Source organism: Vigna unguiculata, chromosome 3 (genome assembly GCF_004118075.2).
Source record: "Vigna unguiculata cultivar IT97K-499-35 chromosome 3, ASM411807v1, whole genome shotgun sequence".
Lineage (NCBI taxonomy): Eukaryota > Viridiplantae > Streptophyta > Magnoliopsida > Fabales > Fabaceae > Vigna > Vigna unguiculata.
This window is the reverse complement of record NC_040281.1, coordinates 22,475,195-22,493,331: the sequence shown is the minus strand read 5'-3', so window position 1 is coordinate 22,493,331 and position 18,137 is coordinate 22,475,195. Positions and strand designations below refer to the sequence as shown.

The window sequence follows — 18,137 nt, the reverse complement described above, 5'->3', positions numbered from 1 at the left end:
ATATATACATATATATGTATATACATATATACATATATATACATATATATACATATATATGTATATATGTATATACATATATATATGTATATATGTATACATATATATATGTATATATATATATATATATATATATGTTCCTGCAGAGAACAAATAAGATGAGTGTTACCTTACCCATATAGTCCGTTATCTCCTCAGTAGGCCTCTTTTTGGTTGGCATATGTCTGCTTCGACCCGGGAAGGGTTACCTACAGAAGGGACTTCAAAGCTCAAGTCAGCGAAAGCTCTCAAAAAGTCAAATCAAGTGATTAAGGAAGTAATGAATGCGTACCTTTAATTCGTGGGATCCATGCGTATTTATAGATCATTAATTATGTCTGGCCATGTCATGGGTTGGGCCCTTGATTGGGTTGTAGGTGGGCATGGGCCTTAGCCCAGGCTCCTAATTTGGTTGTAGGAGACTGATGACTTGTATTGGAATGTTATGTTTTTTACTAAGTTCTTGGTTGTTTTTATAGAGTGGTTGGCCTGAGCCGGTCACCCTTTAACGACTTAGCCGCTGTGGTTGTTTTCAACTTATTAGATCAGTGTCGCTTCTTAGTGGTCTTGGTCCGGGTACTTTTAGCATACTTATTATTTGGCGGAGGCCGACCAGGTGTGATACACCTACTATTATTCGGCTTAGGCCGACTAGGTGCGGTACAATATATATATATATATATATATATATATATATATATATATATATATATATATATATATATATATATATATATATATATATATTATATAAGTTGTGAATTGATGAAGTATGATGATTTGGTATATAGTTGAAAGTATTTAGTGACGTGGGAGGTATTCTGGGTAGGAAACTAGTATGGAGTGGGTGTCTTAGGAATCATTCAGGATTGTCAAAACTATTAAAGATTAGTGTAGCGCCTGGCGGTGAAGCTTGAACCTCCAGGTGATAACTACAATTACAGAGCCTTCTAGAGCGCTTAGCGCCTGGCGACATGGGTGATCCCGCCAGACAACAATTGGAAGGCAGTGGGCACTACAACGTGTGGTGCCTGACGGCTTGTGGATTCCACTAAGCGGTCTGCAACTAGTTTTTGCCTAGGAACGTTGAGGCAGCGCCAGGCAATTACGCAAGGGCAGTGACTTGTTTCTTCATTTGGATGTGCGTGGTCTAAATGGCTTTGGATGAGATCTTAAAAATGGACTTTGCTATAACATTCCATGAGTTGTGGCTTAGAATGGTATCCCTCAAGTTGTGGCTCAAGATAGAGCGTAACACGTGGCATTTCATGAGTTATGGCTTGGAATGACATCCCTTGAGTTGTCTCAGGATGGAGGATGAACACAAGCATTCCTTGAGTTGTGGCTTGGAATGATGAGTTTTACCGGTGTGAGTGTGCGAGTTGTGGCTCGTATGGAGTTAAGTTGTGGCTTGGAATGGTGAGTGTTACCGGTATGAGTGTGCGAGTTGTGGCTCGTACGAAGGGTCTCCACTTGATTAAGCAATCACGAGTTATGGCTAGTGATGTGCTAATATGGTGTCGAGAGTACGAGTTGTGCTTCGTATTGGGAACTCCACCTAGCGTTCCGGAGTGTGGTTCGTAGCATGATAATTCCCTTACGTGTTTCTACATGTTGTGGCTGGTAGATGGTGGTAGCAAAGGATATCTTAACGTTGTCATCTAAAGATGTAGAACGTAGAACGTGGATGAACATGGTAGTGGCCATGCTTTATGGAATCAGGGATAGTGTTCTCTGATGAGTGTGTGTGTACACTGACTAATGATTTTATATATATATATATATGTATGTATATATATATATGATTATATGTTAGTTCATCCTATCTGCTTATGTTTGGTGATGGTCATGTAACTTGTTACACAGGAGCAAATGATATTGCAGGTGGTACTGGTGAAACATAGATTCTGAGAGGGGCTAGCTTGGAAAAAGTTCATGGAGTTTTATTAATTTATGCTTTTTTTTTCTTTCATGATTTTTTTTTTGTAAACAATACTCTTATTGGATTATGTGATTGTAGTAATTGTTGGAACTTTATGGTTTATTTGGACGCGTTTGATGAGTCATTATTTTCCTCCATTCCACTACACTTTGTGTACCCATTTGACAGTTGTTCAGTGCTTAATTGTTCATCTTTAGTGTGTTTTCAACTGTTAGGCTTTATTAGGCCACTGTTCCGAATTTGGACTAATTTCACATTATTTGGCCTAATTTTTGTTTTTAATTATTTTTAAGTATTTGGGTGAAGCAATTTTGGAGCTTGGACATTAATATTCAGTTGAAGAGAGTTGCCACATCATTGCCACATCATTTCCACGTCATTTCGATGTCATTTTCACGTCATCTGAGTGAATGGGCCAACATTTGAGGCTCAGTAGTGGCATTTTTGTAATTCTGAGTGGCAGAATGACATTTTTGTAACTCATTTTCACGTCATCTGATTGAATGGGCCAACATTAGGTCTTCATGCATGAGGCAGCCGCATACTCTTCTTCTAGACTGTTCTCCAATTTGAAGTGCTTGATTGTTTCATTTTGATGTCTAGCTAACCTTATTGCATTGATTCCTTGACGAAATTGAAATGAAACCATGAGATTGTTGGTTGTTTATGGGATTCCAATTGAAATTGCCTCTGTTTCAGGTTGTGTTTAGATGATAAACACATTTTTGGTGCATACTTATTCTCAAATTCGTGTGTGCACATTAATGGCTCGTATTCATGGTTAATGTTTATGAGTTCTGTCACAGCTTGCTTCAATCTATGGGTGTTAACTACCTGAAATTTGTTGTGCTTAATGACAATGAATCCATGGTAATTTTTGCTTAGTTGATTACTTAGGATTCATGAGAGCAAATTCGAATAGAACAATTAATTTGGTAATCTGTGATTGGTGGACTTTCAATTGAATCAAGGAATCATTGCGTTTTCATATAACTGTTAAATTTATCTGCGAATTTAAGTTTGTTGTGAATCGGAATCTGCCAACCCCCCCCCCCCCCCGGTGTTTGAATATGGAAATTGAAGTTTTGAACAAGAACATTGGTCGTTGGGAGACAACTTAGTTCAACTGTCACATACTGCATTTTAAGTGTTTTAATTTGGTGGGGTACGACCTTTATCAGCGTTTAATAAATTTGTTTTAAATTTTCCCACACTTTGGAAAAGACATCATAATAAATGTAGTTTGTTTTTCTCTATTATTTCAATTATTTTAAATTAGTAATATCCGACCAAGATGTTACATGTGACACAAATTGTAGTTATAGATTAATTACTTTTTAGTTGTGTATTTATGATCATTTTCATTAGATCAACCGCAGACATGATCAAATAATGTGTTAGTAAATTTTTCTGTGTTAGGGTGTAATTGTTAATGATAATTAGTGTGTCATGTTTTGTTTTTGTACATAATTAGTAGTTTGTAACGAACAAAAGTGAATCAGAATTATTGACATAGATAGACCTGTTGTCAAGACATAGAGCATGCTACATAATTGTAGCTCAATTAATTAAATAAGGAAATGGTGATGATGGGTTCGTAGAAGTAATGAAAAATAAGAACTTAACATAGTAATTTGCAATAAAAAACAACACCACAACCTTTGTGAAATGAGCATACTTAGACTATGGGATAAGTGACATGCATGTTGATGTCACAAAGACCTTCAGGGACACTAGTGCTCCTCAGAATCTTCATGTAACTACATAATTATGTTTTTATTATTTTCGAATTTCAATCCACTCCTAACTATATAACATAGCATACGAACATCACAAGAACAAGAAACAACATATACAAGTGCATAAATGCATTGAAATGAAAAATAAACCGAAGAACACAGTGGATGAATAATAAAAAACTTTTGAAATTGTGAAAACACCTTAAACTCTGAATCAAACATGAACAACTAATGCTTTTGATTTCCATGAGTTACTTTGCACTTCTCGAATATAAGTCAGGCCACTTTGTGTTCACTACACTAGTGAGGTTACTTTGCACTCACATTAGCACGACAAAAAATGTAAGGAATTCATGATTAATTTGAAGAAAAACGTGAATTGAGAGAATGAGATGGAAGAATATATTCGCACAAACATTTTGAACAAAATAAATATTTGAAAATTGTTAGAAGTTTATAGAATTTGAATTCAATTTGTAGACACGAGCGTCACAAACTCAACAACACACCAAAGAAAAAAAAGCAAAACCTGAAGAATCAGGTGACCAAGCTTACTTTGTACAAAAGGAGACCTTCCTCATCAGAGTTTCCTACTCCTACATGCTCACCAAGAAATGTTAACGGAAACAAATCTAGAAAGTCGTTTGTGTCCCCCTTTACATTGTGCAGAACAAATCTAGCTCAAATTGCTATTCTAAGTCACGTAAACCCCTTGCAGCAGGTTACTTCACGTTCCAAAAACTATTTCCAAGCACATTCTTTTTTCCTTGCCCATCCAAATGCAAGTTTCCATGTGCTGGCTTCATCTTCTCCACTAGTGATAATAGGTTGATAGACTGATGCAGAAATGTCTTATGGAGTTCTTCATATGTTGCGTCAAAATAGTTTATGCGCTTGTGTTGCTTTGAATGCCTTTCCTAAAGTTTAGTTTCGAGCTTCAATCCATGTAGTACTTGTCTTTAAACACGAAACCAAACAATTAATCTACTATTCTAGGTGTAAGCTTACAATACAATCTTATTCCAAGTCTCATTTCCAAAATGATACTTCCTAGTGTCTAATAATAAAGCATGCAAATTAATAAAAGCAATCAAGGATAGCTATTAAGCTTATACTTTTATTTAACTAAAGTAGCAAATTCAACGAGAATTAATTTTTTACAATCAATAGACAATAACTACAAAAACAAAATAGTAACACAATCACAAAGATAATTAATATATGCTACTTCTAACAACAATATTAAACACTAGAATTAGAACTCAAATCTAAAATTAACAACTATTTTTATCATGAAGAATTAGAAAACATCTTAATCTATCAATTAAAGTCTTAACTAAGAAAATCATAGAGCAAAACTACACAAATCTTGGTTTCAATTAAAACTAGCCTAAAATTATGCAATTTACATGACATCAAAGAAAAATATCATTTTCTTAATCTAAACTAAATTTATCCTAAAAAGACCAAACTTTACACTACCTAGACCCTAAAGAAGTGCTTTTAAATATGAAAATGTTTATCTAGTGGAGAGATATCAACGTCATCAATTAATTTGCAATTATCTCTTTTTGAGTGCAAAGGTCAAGGGTGATGTAGACAGAATCCATTTAGATAAGGGAGAGAGAATATTCTAGAGATATACAATATTATTTGTGATACAAACAAAATCTATTAATATGGACAAAACTTATTAACCTACTACTCATAGGTGTAAAAAGGCTATAAATATATAATATTACTATCTCACTTTTTACTTATGTACTCACTCTAAATCTAGGAGATAGCTCAACCAAATTTAGTACAAAGAATACTTTTTATTTAAATTGATATTGAATGTATATTAAGAAGACTATAAGACTACACTCAATGGGATGTTTGTCAAACCAAAACCAAAATAAAATGGAGATGCAAGGGATTGAACCTTGTGCCTCTCGCATGCAAAGCAAGTGCAAAGCTTAATTATAAAAATATGTAAGATTATAAAATATATTGTATTTACATTGCAAAATGAAAAAAATAATTTTGGCCGATGCAAGTCTTAAACTTATAACATTCGCGTTATTAACACGACACTCTAACCAACTAAGCTTATAGGCCACTTTGATAATAGTTAAACAATTTATAGTACGACACTGGAAAAGGTGTCTAATATAGGTGTAAAAAGGCTATAATGCATAATATTACTTGAAGTAGATGCAAAATGAAAAAAACTATTTTGGCCCATACAAGTCTCGAAAAGCTATCTAATATAGGTGTAAAAAGGCTATAATGGATAATATTACTAGAAGTAGATGCAAAATGAAAAAAACTATTTTGGCCCATGCAGGTCTCGAACCTACGACCTTCGCGTTATTAGCACGACGCTCTAACCAACTGAGCTAATAGGCCACTTTGATTAATTATTGCAATTAAACTATTTATCATATTATAAACTATAATTAGCGGTTTGTTTGTCAAACCAAAACCAAAACGGAGATACATGTATTGAATGTTATGCATCTCGCATGCAAAGTGAGCGCAAAGCTTAATTGTAAAAATATGTAATATTATAAAGTATATTGTATTTACATTGCAAAATGAAAAAAAAAACAATTTTAGGTCATGTAGGTCTTGAAATTGCAACCTTTGCATTATTAACGCAACACTTTAACCTGCTAAGCTAATAAGCCACTTTGATAAATTGTTGTAGTTAAACAATTTATAGAATTATAATAACTTGTGAATCTGGTTCTCATTTTGAATCTTAAACAGTTCAACTTCACTCGAAAAGTTGTCTAATATAGGTGTAAATTACTAGAAGTAGATGCAGTCTCATATCACTTTTTACTCATTATAAATACATAATATTACTAGAAGTAGATGCAGTCTCATATCACTTTTTACTCATGTACTCTGTCTAAAGAAGACTATACTTAGCGGGATGTTTTACTCATGTACTTAGTCTAAAGAAGACTATACTTAGCGGGGAATGTTTGTCAAACCAAAACCAAAACAAAATGGAGATGCAAGGGATTAAACCCTGTGCCTCTTGCATGTAAAGCGAGTGCTAAGCTTAATTGTAAAAATATATAATATTATAAAATATATTGTATTTACATTGAAAAATGAAAAAAAAAATTGGCCCATGCAGGTCTCAAACCTGTAACCGTCGTTGTTATTAGCACGACACTACCTTCGTTGTTATTAGCACGACACTCTAACCAACTGAGCTAATAGGCCACTTTGATTAATTGTTGCAGTTAAACCATTTATAGTATTACAATAACTTGTATTACTAGAAGTAGATGCAATCTCATATCACTTTTTACTTATGTACTCACTCTAAATCTCAGAGACAACCCAACGAAATTTGGTACGAAGAATACTTTTTATTTAAATTGATATTGAATGTATAATAAGAAGACTATACTTAGTATGATGTTTTTCAAACCAAAACCAAAACAAAATTGAGATGCAGGGGATTAAACTTTGTGCCTCTCGCATGCAAAGCGAGCACTCCACCATTTGAGCTACATCCCATCTTGAAAGAATCATTAAGTCCTTTTATAATGTTTTATAATTTTTTGTGTACATTGCGACTAGTATTTGTAAATGACCATTAATTTTTTTATATGATACATGTATATATATAATTAAATTTAGAATATTTAATAGTTTTTTAATTAATTGACGATCCACCATGAAAATAACATTTATCTTTAAAATTTATTATTACAAAAGTATAATATCGTAATTATGAGAAATGTCTTATTCATATAAATTACATTCACATTTACATGATATTTTTCTATACTTCACCAACTTTAAATCATTATAAGGGTGAATTTGAAAGTAGTTACGAAAAGTTTTAGTATTATTTTTTGTGCTAAATGAAATCAAAATGAATGAATGAATTCCTTTGAAAGGAAAGATTCAAAAGTTGAACTTAAAAAATATGAGGTATATTCATATAGAAAGTCTTAGAAAATATTTAATTTGGATGTTACATTGGTGTGTGACATAAATTGTAGTTAGTGATTGATTACTTTTTAGTTGTGTATTTATGATCATTTTCATTAGATCAACCGCAGACATGATCAATTAATGTGTTAGTCAATTTTTCTATTTTTGAGTATAATTGTTAATGATAATTAGTGTCATGTTTTTTTTGTTCATATTTAGCAGTTGGTAACGAACAAAAGTGAATCAGAATTATTATTGACACAGATAAACATGTTGTCAAGACATAGAGCACGCTACATAATTGTAGCTCAATTAATTAAATAAGAAAATGGTGATGGGTGCGTAGAAAGAATGAAAAATAAGAACTTAACATGGTAATTTGCAATAAAAAACAATACCACAACCTTTGTGAAATTAGCATACTTAGACTATGGGATAAGTAACATGCATGCTGATGACACAAAGACCTTCAACGACACTAGTGCCCCTCAGAATCTTCATGTAACTACATGTTTTTATTATTTTCGAATTGGAATCCACTCCTAACTATATAACATATAGCATACGAACATCACAAGAACAAGAAGCAACGTATACAAGTGCATGAATGCATTGAAATGAAAATAAACCGAAGAACACGGTGAATGAATAACAAAAAACTTTCAAAAGTGTCAAAACACCTTTAACTCTTATTCAAACATGAATAACTAACACTTTTGATTTCCAAGAGTTACTTTACACTTCTCAGATATAAGTCAAGCCACTTTGTGTTCACTGCACTATTGAGGTTACTTTGCACTCACATTAGCTTAGCACGACTAAAAATGTAAGGAATTCATGATTAATTCCAAGAAAAACGTGAATTGAGAGAATGAGATGGAAGAATATATTCGCACAAACATTTTGAACAAAAAAATCTGTGAAAATTTGTTAGAAGCTTATGGAATTTGAATTCAATCACTAAAACTACATAAAACTGAATTAATAACTCTCAAGCTCAGTTTGCAGACATCAGAGTCACAAATTCAACAACACACCAAAGGAAATAAGAAAAACCTGAAGAGTTAGCTGACTTTGTAGACAAGGAGACCTTCTTCATCGGAGTTTCCTACTCCTACGTCCTAACATAGAAATTTTAACGAAAACAAATCTAGAAAATCATTTGTGTTCCCCTTTACGTTGTGCAGAACAACTATTCTAAGTCTCATTTCTAAAACGATACTTCCTACTATCTAAAAATAAAGCTTGCAAATTAATAAAAAGCAACCAAAGCTAGCTATTAAAGCTTATACTTTTATTTAACTAAATCAACAAATTCAACGAGATCTAATTTTTTACAATCTATTAAGATAATAACTACTCAAACAGAACAGTAACACAATCATAAAGGAAATTAATTTATGCCACTTTTAACAACAAAATTAAATCACAAGCATTAGAACTCAAATATAAAATTAACAACTATTTCTATCATAAAGAATTAGAGAACATCTTAATCTATCAATTAAAATCTTAACTAAGAAAACTTAAACTAAGAAAATCATAGAGCAAAACTACATGACACATCACTTTTTACTTTCTATCAATACTTGATGTTTGTCAAACCAAAATAAAAATGGAGATGCAGGGGATCAAACCTTGTGCCTCTCGCATGCAAAGCGAGCTCTACCATTTAAACAATATCCTCTTTATTTCTATCCTAAAGAATTAGAAAACATCTTAATCTATCAATTAAAGTCTTAACTAAGAAAACTTAAGATTAAAGTCTTAACTAAGAAAACTTAAGAAAACTTAAACTAAGCGCTCTACCATTTAAACTATATCCTCTTTAACATGATACATCACTTTTTACTTTCTATCAAGACTATTACTTAATGTTTTTCAAACCAACATAAAAGTGGAGATGCAGGGGATCGAACCCTGTGCCTCTCGCATGCAAAGCGAGCACTCTACCATTTGAGCTACATCCCCTTTTGAATGAAATACTAAGTCCCTTTATAATGTTTTATATGTTTTGTGTACATTTCAACTAGTATTTGTATATGATATCTAATTAAAGTCTATCAATTACTAAAGAATTAGAAAACATCTTAATCTATCAATTAAAGTCTTAACTAAGAAAACTTAAACTAAGAAAATCATAGAGCAAAACTACATTAATCTCGGTTTCAACTAAAACTAGCTTAAAAATATCTAATTAACATGATACATCACTTTTTACTTTCTATCAAGACTATTACTTAATGTTTATCAAACCAACATTACATAAAAGTGGAGATGCAGGGGATCGAACCCTGTGCCTCTCGCATGCAAAGCGAGCACTCTACCATTTGAGCTACATCCTCTTTTGAATGAAATTCTAAGTCCCTTTATAATGTTTTATATGTTTTATGTACATTTCAACTAGTATTTGTATATGAAAATTAATTATTTTATATGATACATATATATAATTAAATTAAGATTTAATAGTTTTTCAAATTAATGTACAATCCACCATGAAAATAACATTTATCTTTAAAATTTATTAATATAAAAGAATAATATCTTAATTATGAGAAATGTCTTATTCCTAGAAATTACATTAACATTTAAATAATATTCTTCTATATTTCACCAACTTTAAATCATTATAAGTGTGAATTTGAAAGTAATTAAGAAAATTCTTAGTATTATTTTTTGTGCTAAATGAAATCAAAATGAATGAATGAATTCCTTAGAAGGAAAAGATTCAAAAGCTGAACTTAAAAAAAGATGAGCTATATTCCTATAGAAAGCCTTATAAATATTTATTTTGGATGTTACATTGGTGTGTGACTCAATTTGTTACAAATTAGTGTTTTTTAGTTGTGTATTTATGATCATTTTCATTATATCAACTATAGACATCATCAATTAATGCATTAGTAGTATTTATGTTTTTTAGTACAAAGGTAAATAGTTAATTGTATGGTCCTCATCATACCTAATTGCAGTAACTGCATGGTTAAGTTGAGTTCCACACTCACCATCGAAAACTCCTCCCTTTGTAAAACTCCTCGTCTAATCTACTTCACTCATTCTTACTTGAAACGTCTAGTCAACAAATTTTGCCTTAGTAGTTTTGACTCGTGTGGTAAACTTGGTCAACAAATTTTGCCTTAGTATTTTTGACTCGTGTGGTAAACTTGTTTGTCTTGGCTCATCTACTATTTACTTTTATACTTGTTTCTTTTGTACTTTATGTTTGTTTAGGTAATATTATTAGACAACACACACACACACACTTTCTAACTTATGTCTTTCAATTATAGATTTTTTTATCATCTGAACTTGCTTTGTCACGCTAGAATCTGATGGGGTTTTAATGTTATTATTGTATTTATTAATTCTTTTATGCTCATATAAATAAAAAACTCATAGTTAAACCTGGACTTCACTACTAAACTCTTTCTAACTTATGTCTTTCAATTATAGATTTTGTTATCATTCGAACTTGCTTTGTCACGTTAGAATCTGATGGGGTTTAAGTCATTTGGTTCTAGCAATATGTGTTCTTGTTAATTCACTATTTACTAAAACTATTTGGTTTTAATGTTATTATTGTATTTATTAATTCTTTTATGGTCATACAAATGACAAACATGAAAGATAAATAAGGTTATTGAATATGTTTATTATAGGACATGGATAAAATCCTAGAATTTCTTATCTCCAATAATTGGATAATTGAGAAAATAAATGATTGCTTATTGATTTATTGAATACTTATTATGCTCAATTATAGTTGTTTTTGAGTGGAGATACATGTGGAGGATTTATAAGAGATTGATCTAGATCCTCGATCATAAATTAAAAAGACTCAACCCGAGGACTAGAAGAGACTCGTTGCATGAAAAATAGATCAAGAGCAACACAACATTATAACACACAAGTATCCCAAAATGTTGACCTAATCTAGAGGATGCTTGGGGAAACTTGGTAAATCAAGTCGAAGTGACCAACTATGGACCTACATAAAAAAAAAAACTCCAAGTACCTTTTGTGTGTATGACCGTGGACTTACACGGAAAACACTCCAAGTACCTTATGAGTGTCCAACCTCAAATTACTTCGAAAACACTCCAAATACCTTACAGCTTTAAGGACACTCATCCTGCACCATAGATCTTGTTAATTAAAAGGACATTTCTCCTTACACTTGTACTTCATCATAAAGAATAACATATGAGCGCACTCGTACAGATGAAGTTCTAATGTTACTTCTAAGACTAAATTTGTCTAATATTCTGGGATGTGATCATCGTTCAAGCTAGGGTTCAAAAAATTGAAGTTAGGACTGGGATTTATAATCTACACGGAGAAAGAAGAAATACTTAACGAAGAGAGAAAATACTTACGACTTAGCTTTCCGAGACAACAATGGAAGACAAAAGAAGAAATACTTCACGAGAAAAAGAGGATGACTACTTGAGAAGGCTTCAATCGGAGGAGAGGATATGGTCGCCATTAGAGAACGTGCTCTCTGTTGATGATGAGAAATGAGCATATAGATGAAGAGAAATGAAGAATTGGGAAGATGAAGAAGCTCAAGTAACAAAAAGTTAAATGAATAAGTGGAAAGACGAAAAAGCTAAGGTAACGGGAAGAAATAATTAAAGCATAAATTTCCCGTCAGTTTTAAAGTGACCCTAAGTACTAATTAAATTTATTCTTTTAAAAACATAACGTGAGTTTTAATAAACCACCAAAAAAAATTTGCCACTATAAAATACTTTTCTTCTAGTGGCTCTTGTGTGACCAAATTTCACAAAGGTTGAAAGCAGATGGTATTGCAGAATAGGTTGATGCTAAGGTGAATGGCAAAGTTGGTTAGTTTACACTGTATCATTACTTTTATGTCTTATTTTGATGCATTTTACTCGTGCCAATGTACTCATGTGCTTGGGATATTATTATGTCAATTCATGGGATTCTGAAACTGTTAAACACTTAAAGCAGGTGTTGTCTACTTGCTTTTCCTATTTCATTATGTATATACTCATCTCAGGTTTCCTTTCCATTTTGTCTATTATAAATGCCCTTTATGTGTATTAGATGTGTTAATGCAAGCTCATTAAAAAAAATACAACCTCTAAGACAATTGAGAGTGACCTTGAAGAGATTTATGGAAAGTATGAGCCCTATCAGTTCCTAGCATTCTGGTAAAATTAATATGTCTCAATCTGCAACTTCCTTTTTGTTCTCTGATGTTATTTTTTATGTGTAAATTTCCTCACTCAAGTTGGTTTGACCAAGTTTGAGATATGGGATTTCTATGAAACAAGGTTTGGGAAGATGAATGAAAGCAACAAACAAGAGGAAAAGGCCTTCACAGAATTCTCGATATTATTGATGTTGTAGGATCTTGTTACCTAGTTCCATTTTGTGCCAACTTTACTTTGTCTCAATAGTGAAAAAAAAAACAGGAATATTAAGATGTGGAGGATAAGATCCTACTAAGTCAAATTGAGCCAAACAAAAAAGTGCAGAAAAGACAAACACATTAAAACAATAAAGCTTTTTCTTTATTTGCTACTTGTCAAGTATGATATATAAAACATGACTTCATTCTCTTTTAATGTCAGCATGTTTTTCCGCCCTTATAACAAATTGTTTCTTTCATATTGGAAATTCATCGATTAAGTACTAATGTATGGTTAAACTTATATACTTGCAAGGTGCTTCAGATGACTATTCTATTTTGGTGGTTGTGTTTTGCATTGGCCGAGTAGAGGTGTGTTTTACTTGTTTCAAGCTTTTTTTTTATTTGAGTATTCTTTCTTATGATCTAGACTATAATTAATAAACTGATGGACCATATTTCCATGTGATGGACCCAATAATGAGCAATGGTTAAGCCTTGTCTACCTTATGGTTAAGGCTCATATTCTAATATAGCTAGATATAACAGATCAAACAAAACTCATTAGTTCTCAAGCTCAACTTATTAATTCAAACAATTGAGTTCAGTTGTAGAGACATATTTCATTGCAATTATTTGTTTTAATGATATTTTTAATTATCTATTTCTCTACATTTGTCATTGCAATTAATATTTTGTATTTTTATGATGACTTTCGATGTGTTCAAGATTACGTAGGTATTGTAGAAAAAGCTAATTTAATTAAAACTGTCAAACACATTACCTACGAATTAGATCAGTAGAGCTACGAATCAAATTGATAGATAATTAGCTACGAATCTGATCCGTAGGTAAGTTAGCTACAACCACTTTACTTACTGTTTTTGTTTGTAAGTAATCTATAGGTAAATTAGTCTTACCTATGAATTTTATGGGTTACCTTCGAAGTTCTACAATAGGTAATACCATTTTTTCTTGTAGTGCATAGTTTCTTGCATAAGTCTTCATTTCTAGCCCTGAAAAATATTAAGTTTTGTGTTGCACATTGTTAAAATAGTATAGTTTAGTTTGTTAAGTTAATTCATAGCTTTGAGTTGTTTCTATTTGTTTGAATTGAATGTGTAACAGTCTAGCATTTTAAATGAGTTAGGTTCTTTAGTTTAACACATTGTAATTGCTTTTATTGCAGTTTCATTGTTTATCTTTTATGCTACTAAAATTCTCTTAAAAACATGTATTTTGTATTCAATCCACTCATTGCATTGGCCTTGTTCTTGGAGTTACCTGAGTTGATCTTTATACTATATTAGTAAGGGTGATTTAGTTTGTTTGGGATAGTTTAGGCAACAAAGGTGTCACAACTCCACTAATTATGAAACCTAAGACACTCAATCTTCCTAAGGGTGCTTCTTCCTCCTGTACCTCCCTCTTTTTCCTCTTACACCCGCAAAAAAGTGAAACTTCCCAAACTACCCTTGATTAAAAATATAAAAATTGAATATTATGCAAGGTATTTTTGGATTTGGAAAATGTCTTCCGCAACATCCAATTCGGAACATAAGAAAAATATTTTGGAAGTGTTCCAGAAGATATTTCCAGATCTAAAAATATCTTCCAAAACACTTGGTCTTATTTGTTTTTTTTTAATATTCTAGAATACCTAATGCAAATTAGTAAAAAAATTTCGAAACTAGTGTTTCGGAAGATGTTTTGTATTTTGAATTGACTAATTTGGAAAGAAATTTAGGATCCAAAAATACTATTTAGACTGTCATTTGGAATAAAAAAAGATTCTTGATTGGGTGTTCCAAAATGTATTTACATACCCGAAAATAACTTCCGGAAGAATTATTTTGGAAACCCTTTTTTTATATTTCGGAATATGTATTTTTGAATCTAAAATGTATTTTTAGATCTGGATATACATTTTTAAATAGTCATTTCGAAATATATAAAAAATTGAATGACTATTCGGGAATACATTTCCAAATCCAGAAATACATTCCAAAATACTAGTTTTGGATTGTACGAAATATAACATTAAATAGTGAATCTTAACATTACCAAAATATTGAATTTTCATGTCAGTTTAATGTGTTATTTAGTGGCGGTTCCAACCGCCACTATTAGGGTTAATAATGGTAATGAATATATATATATATATAACTGAGTATAACGGATTTTTGCCCATGCTTTAATTGAGTATAACTCGTGTTTTCTATACATATGTGACATGAAAAATGACCTTTTACACTATAACCACTCAAGTTCCCATATATTAGGAAATCATTTATTCTTTAGTGGAAAAATAGTCATTCCAATCTGGGTATTGTAGGAAGGTTCCACAAAACCTTAGCTAGGAGACCATATGTTTCTTCATCAATATTATTTTCATCAACTTCCTTTTTAAATCATGATAACCTACACGTTGAACACAACTTTAATGTAGCAAACTCAACTATGTATAATACACGATCATAGTGGCTACTTTTATGTCAGTGTCTTATTGTTTGATTTTACAAGAATCCTAGAATGACAACTATTCAAGACCTTGTTTTAGATTCTATAAAGATTGTTGGTTGGGTAGACCAAAGATATTTTCTTCAAGACCTTGATTTTATAAGTATGTTTTTAGTCCACGAACCTTGACCAAAAATTGAAATTCGTCCCTATCTAAAAGTTCAATACATTATGCTCCCTAAACTTTGAAAGTGAATGAATATAGTCCTTTTAACCTAATTACACTAACATTTTTTTATGTGTTGAACGCGTTTCATGTTAGTATTGGAGTTGTTTACATCGTTTGACACATTTTCGGTTCAATATCTGCTGGAAAATGCATTCCACACCTCCAAAAACGTTAATATAATTGGGTTAAAAGGACTATATTCATCCGTTTTTAAAGTTTAGGGATCAAAATATATTGAAGTTTCGGATAGGTATGAATTCCAATTTATGATCAAACTTTAAGAACTAAAAATATACTTAATCCAAATTTTGTAGTGAGACTTGTTGCAAAATATGAATGAATGAAAAATATAAGTTTACGACTTAATAGTCATCATAAGGGGATGTAGCTCAAATGGTAGAGCGTTCGCTTTGCATGCGAGAGGTACAGGGTTTGATCCCCTGCATCTCCATTTCTTTTGAGTTTAAATCACAAGTTGGCTCTTTTGTATTTCTGGGTCGTTTTGACCATTTGCATGCATTGATATATATGTTTGGATGACTATATTTGACTTTGATTTGATGTGGCAGGGAGTTGCTGGGCATTTTCAGCCGTGGCCACCGTTGAGGGGATTAACCAAATAAAAACCGGAAACTTGATTTCGTTGTCTGAGCAACAATTGGTGGATTGTGCCAGCTATCACGGATGCCAAGGAGAATCCTTGGAAAACGCCTTTGGGTATATAAAAAGCACGGGTCTTGGAACTGATGAACAATACCCTTACAAGGAAACAACTCAGACTTGTCATTCTGTGAATCCTGCAGTCAGGATTCTAGGTTTCCAGATGGTGCCTCCGCAGAGGGAGGACCAACTTCTTCAGGCAGTGAACAACCAACCTGTCTCAGTAATCCTTGATGCTTCTGGACAAGCATTTCAGTTTTACAGGGGAGGAGTTTTCTCTGGTAATTGTGGAACTCAACTTAACCATGCAGTTACTGCAATCGGGTATGATGAGGACGCAAGTGGCAAGTACTGGTTGATAAGAAATTCCTGGGGCCAAGGATGGGGAGAGGAAGGTTACATGAAGATTCGCAGGGACACCGGCTCCCCCCAAGGTCTCTGCGGCATCAACATGCATGCCACTTATCCCCTACTCTGACTATTCTATGCTCATTCCTTCTATACGCACCTATCATCACCATGCTCTTTTCTCTTTTCTTATTCACTTATTTAAGCTACAATTATGTACCATGCTCTACATGTGTTCACCACAGATCTAGCTATCTGTGTGTCAATAATTCTCGTTCACTTTTGTTTTATTATTCATCACCAGTACCATTTATAGATCCACATTTCACTTTCCTCTTCAAGTCTTACTAACTACTAATTAAAAACAAAAACATTACACACTAATTATCCTTAACAATGCATTTCTAAGGTTTTGCATAGGAATATAGTTCATCTTTCTTATAAAAGTGATGTAAGTCAGATGGTAGAGCGCTCGCTTTGCATGCGAGAGACACAGGTTGGATCCCTTACAAAAATCCCACTCTTGGATACTTTGCTTATCGGTACTATTTAAGGACTACCAAATAGAAAAATCTTGCAAGTGGACCAAGTTATTAAATGAACAACTTTATATGTTTCTTTTAGCTAATGACCAAGTTATATTCAAGTAATTATATCGTCACGCTTTTTATATGTTTCTTTAGCTAATGGCCAAGTTATATTCAAGTAATTATATCGTCACGCTTTTAGACGTTTAATTTATTCTCAGAGTTTATCGGATAAGTCCATAATGAGACACTAGTAAAGTATTTGGAGTTTTCCAAATAAGTCCATAGTTGAACACTCATACACTACTTACAGTGTTTTCCAAATAAGTTCATGGTCGGATACTCCTAAAATACTTCGAATGTTTTTCATGTAAATCTATGGTTGGACACTCATAACATACTTAGAGTGTTTTCCATGTAAGTCCTAAAAATTATTCTACTAATCTATTATCTATTAAAAAAAAAGATATTAGCAAAATTATTACATTACCCGTTTTCTTTTACTGACAAGTGTTCTAAAAGTTAATTCTTTAGTCATTTGACATTTTTAATTTCTTTTTTATTTATATTTATTTTGTTGCCACATGTGCGTGAAATTTATTCTTTTTTTTATCCATTTATTTTATTTTATTTTATATTTATTTATATTTATTTTTCTGCCACACTTGCATATAATTTATTTTACTTTTTTATCCACTTCTTTTATTTTTAAACTAATTTGTCTATACTATTTTTTTATTCTTAATTTTACACTAATTAATTTGACATTTCATAACTTCCCCAAAAAAATATTTTACTCTTTTATATATTTTATTTGTTTTTAAATTGATAAAAATAGCAATATATTTCAACTCACTCGTTTAAT

General features: G+C 32.0%; 1 protein-coding gene and 4 non-coding genes across 5 annotated transcripts; 2 read left to right on the top strand and 3 right to left on the bottom strand.

Moving 5' to 3' along the window:
* Positions 1-1,473: 1,473 nt before the first annotated feature.
* Positions 1,474-16,875, top strand: LOC114175160 (macrodontain-1-like). The gene is made up of 2 exons (XM_028059930.1): positions 1,474-1,615; positions 16,307-16,875. Exons 1-2 carry the CDS (start codon positions 1,474-1,476, stop codon positions 16,873-16,875), a joined length of 711 nt encoding a protein of 236 aa, XP_027915731.1.
* Positions 6,038-6,111, bottom strand: TRNAI-AAU. The gene has a single exon. It is a non-coding gene; the product is annotated as a tRNA-Ile (tRNA).
* Positions 9,564-9,636, bottom strand: TRNAA-UGC. Its single transcript has one exon. It is a non-coding gene; the product is annotated as a tRNA-Ala (tRNA).
* On the bottom strand, positions 9,938-10,010 carry TRNAA-UGC. The gene has a single exon. It is a non-coding gene; the product is annotated as a tRNA-Ala (tRNA).
* Positions 16,116-16,188, top strand: TRNAA-UGC. Its single transcript has one exon. It is a non-coding gene; the product is annotated as a tRNA-Ala (tRNA).
* Positions 16,876-18,137: the final 1,262 nt, after the last annotated feature.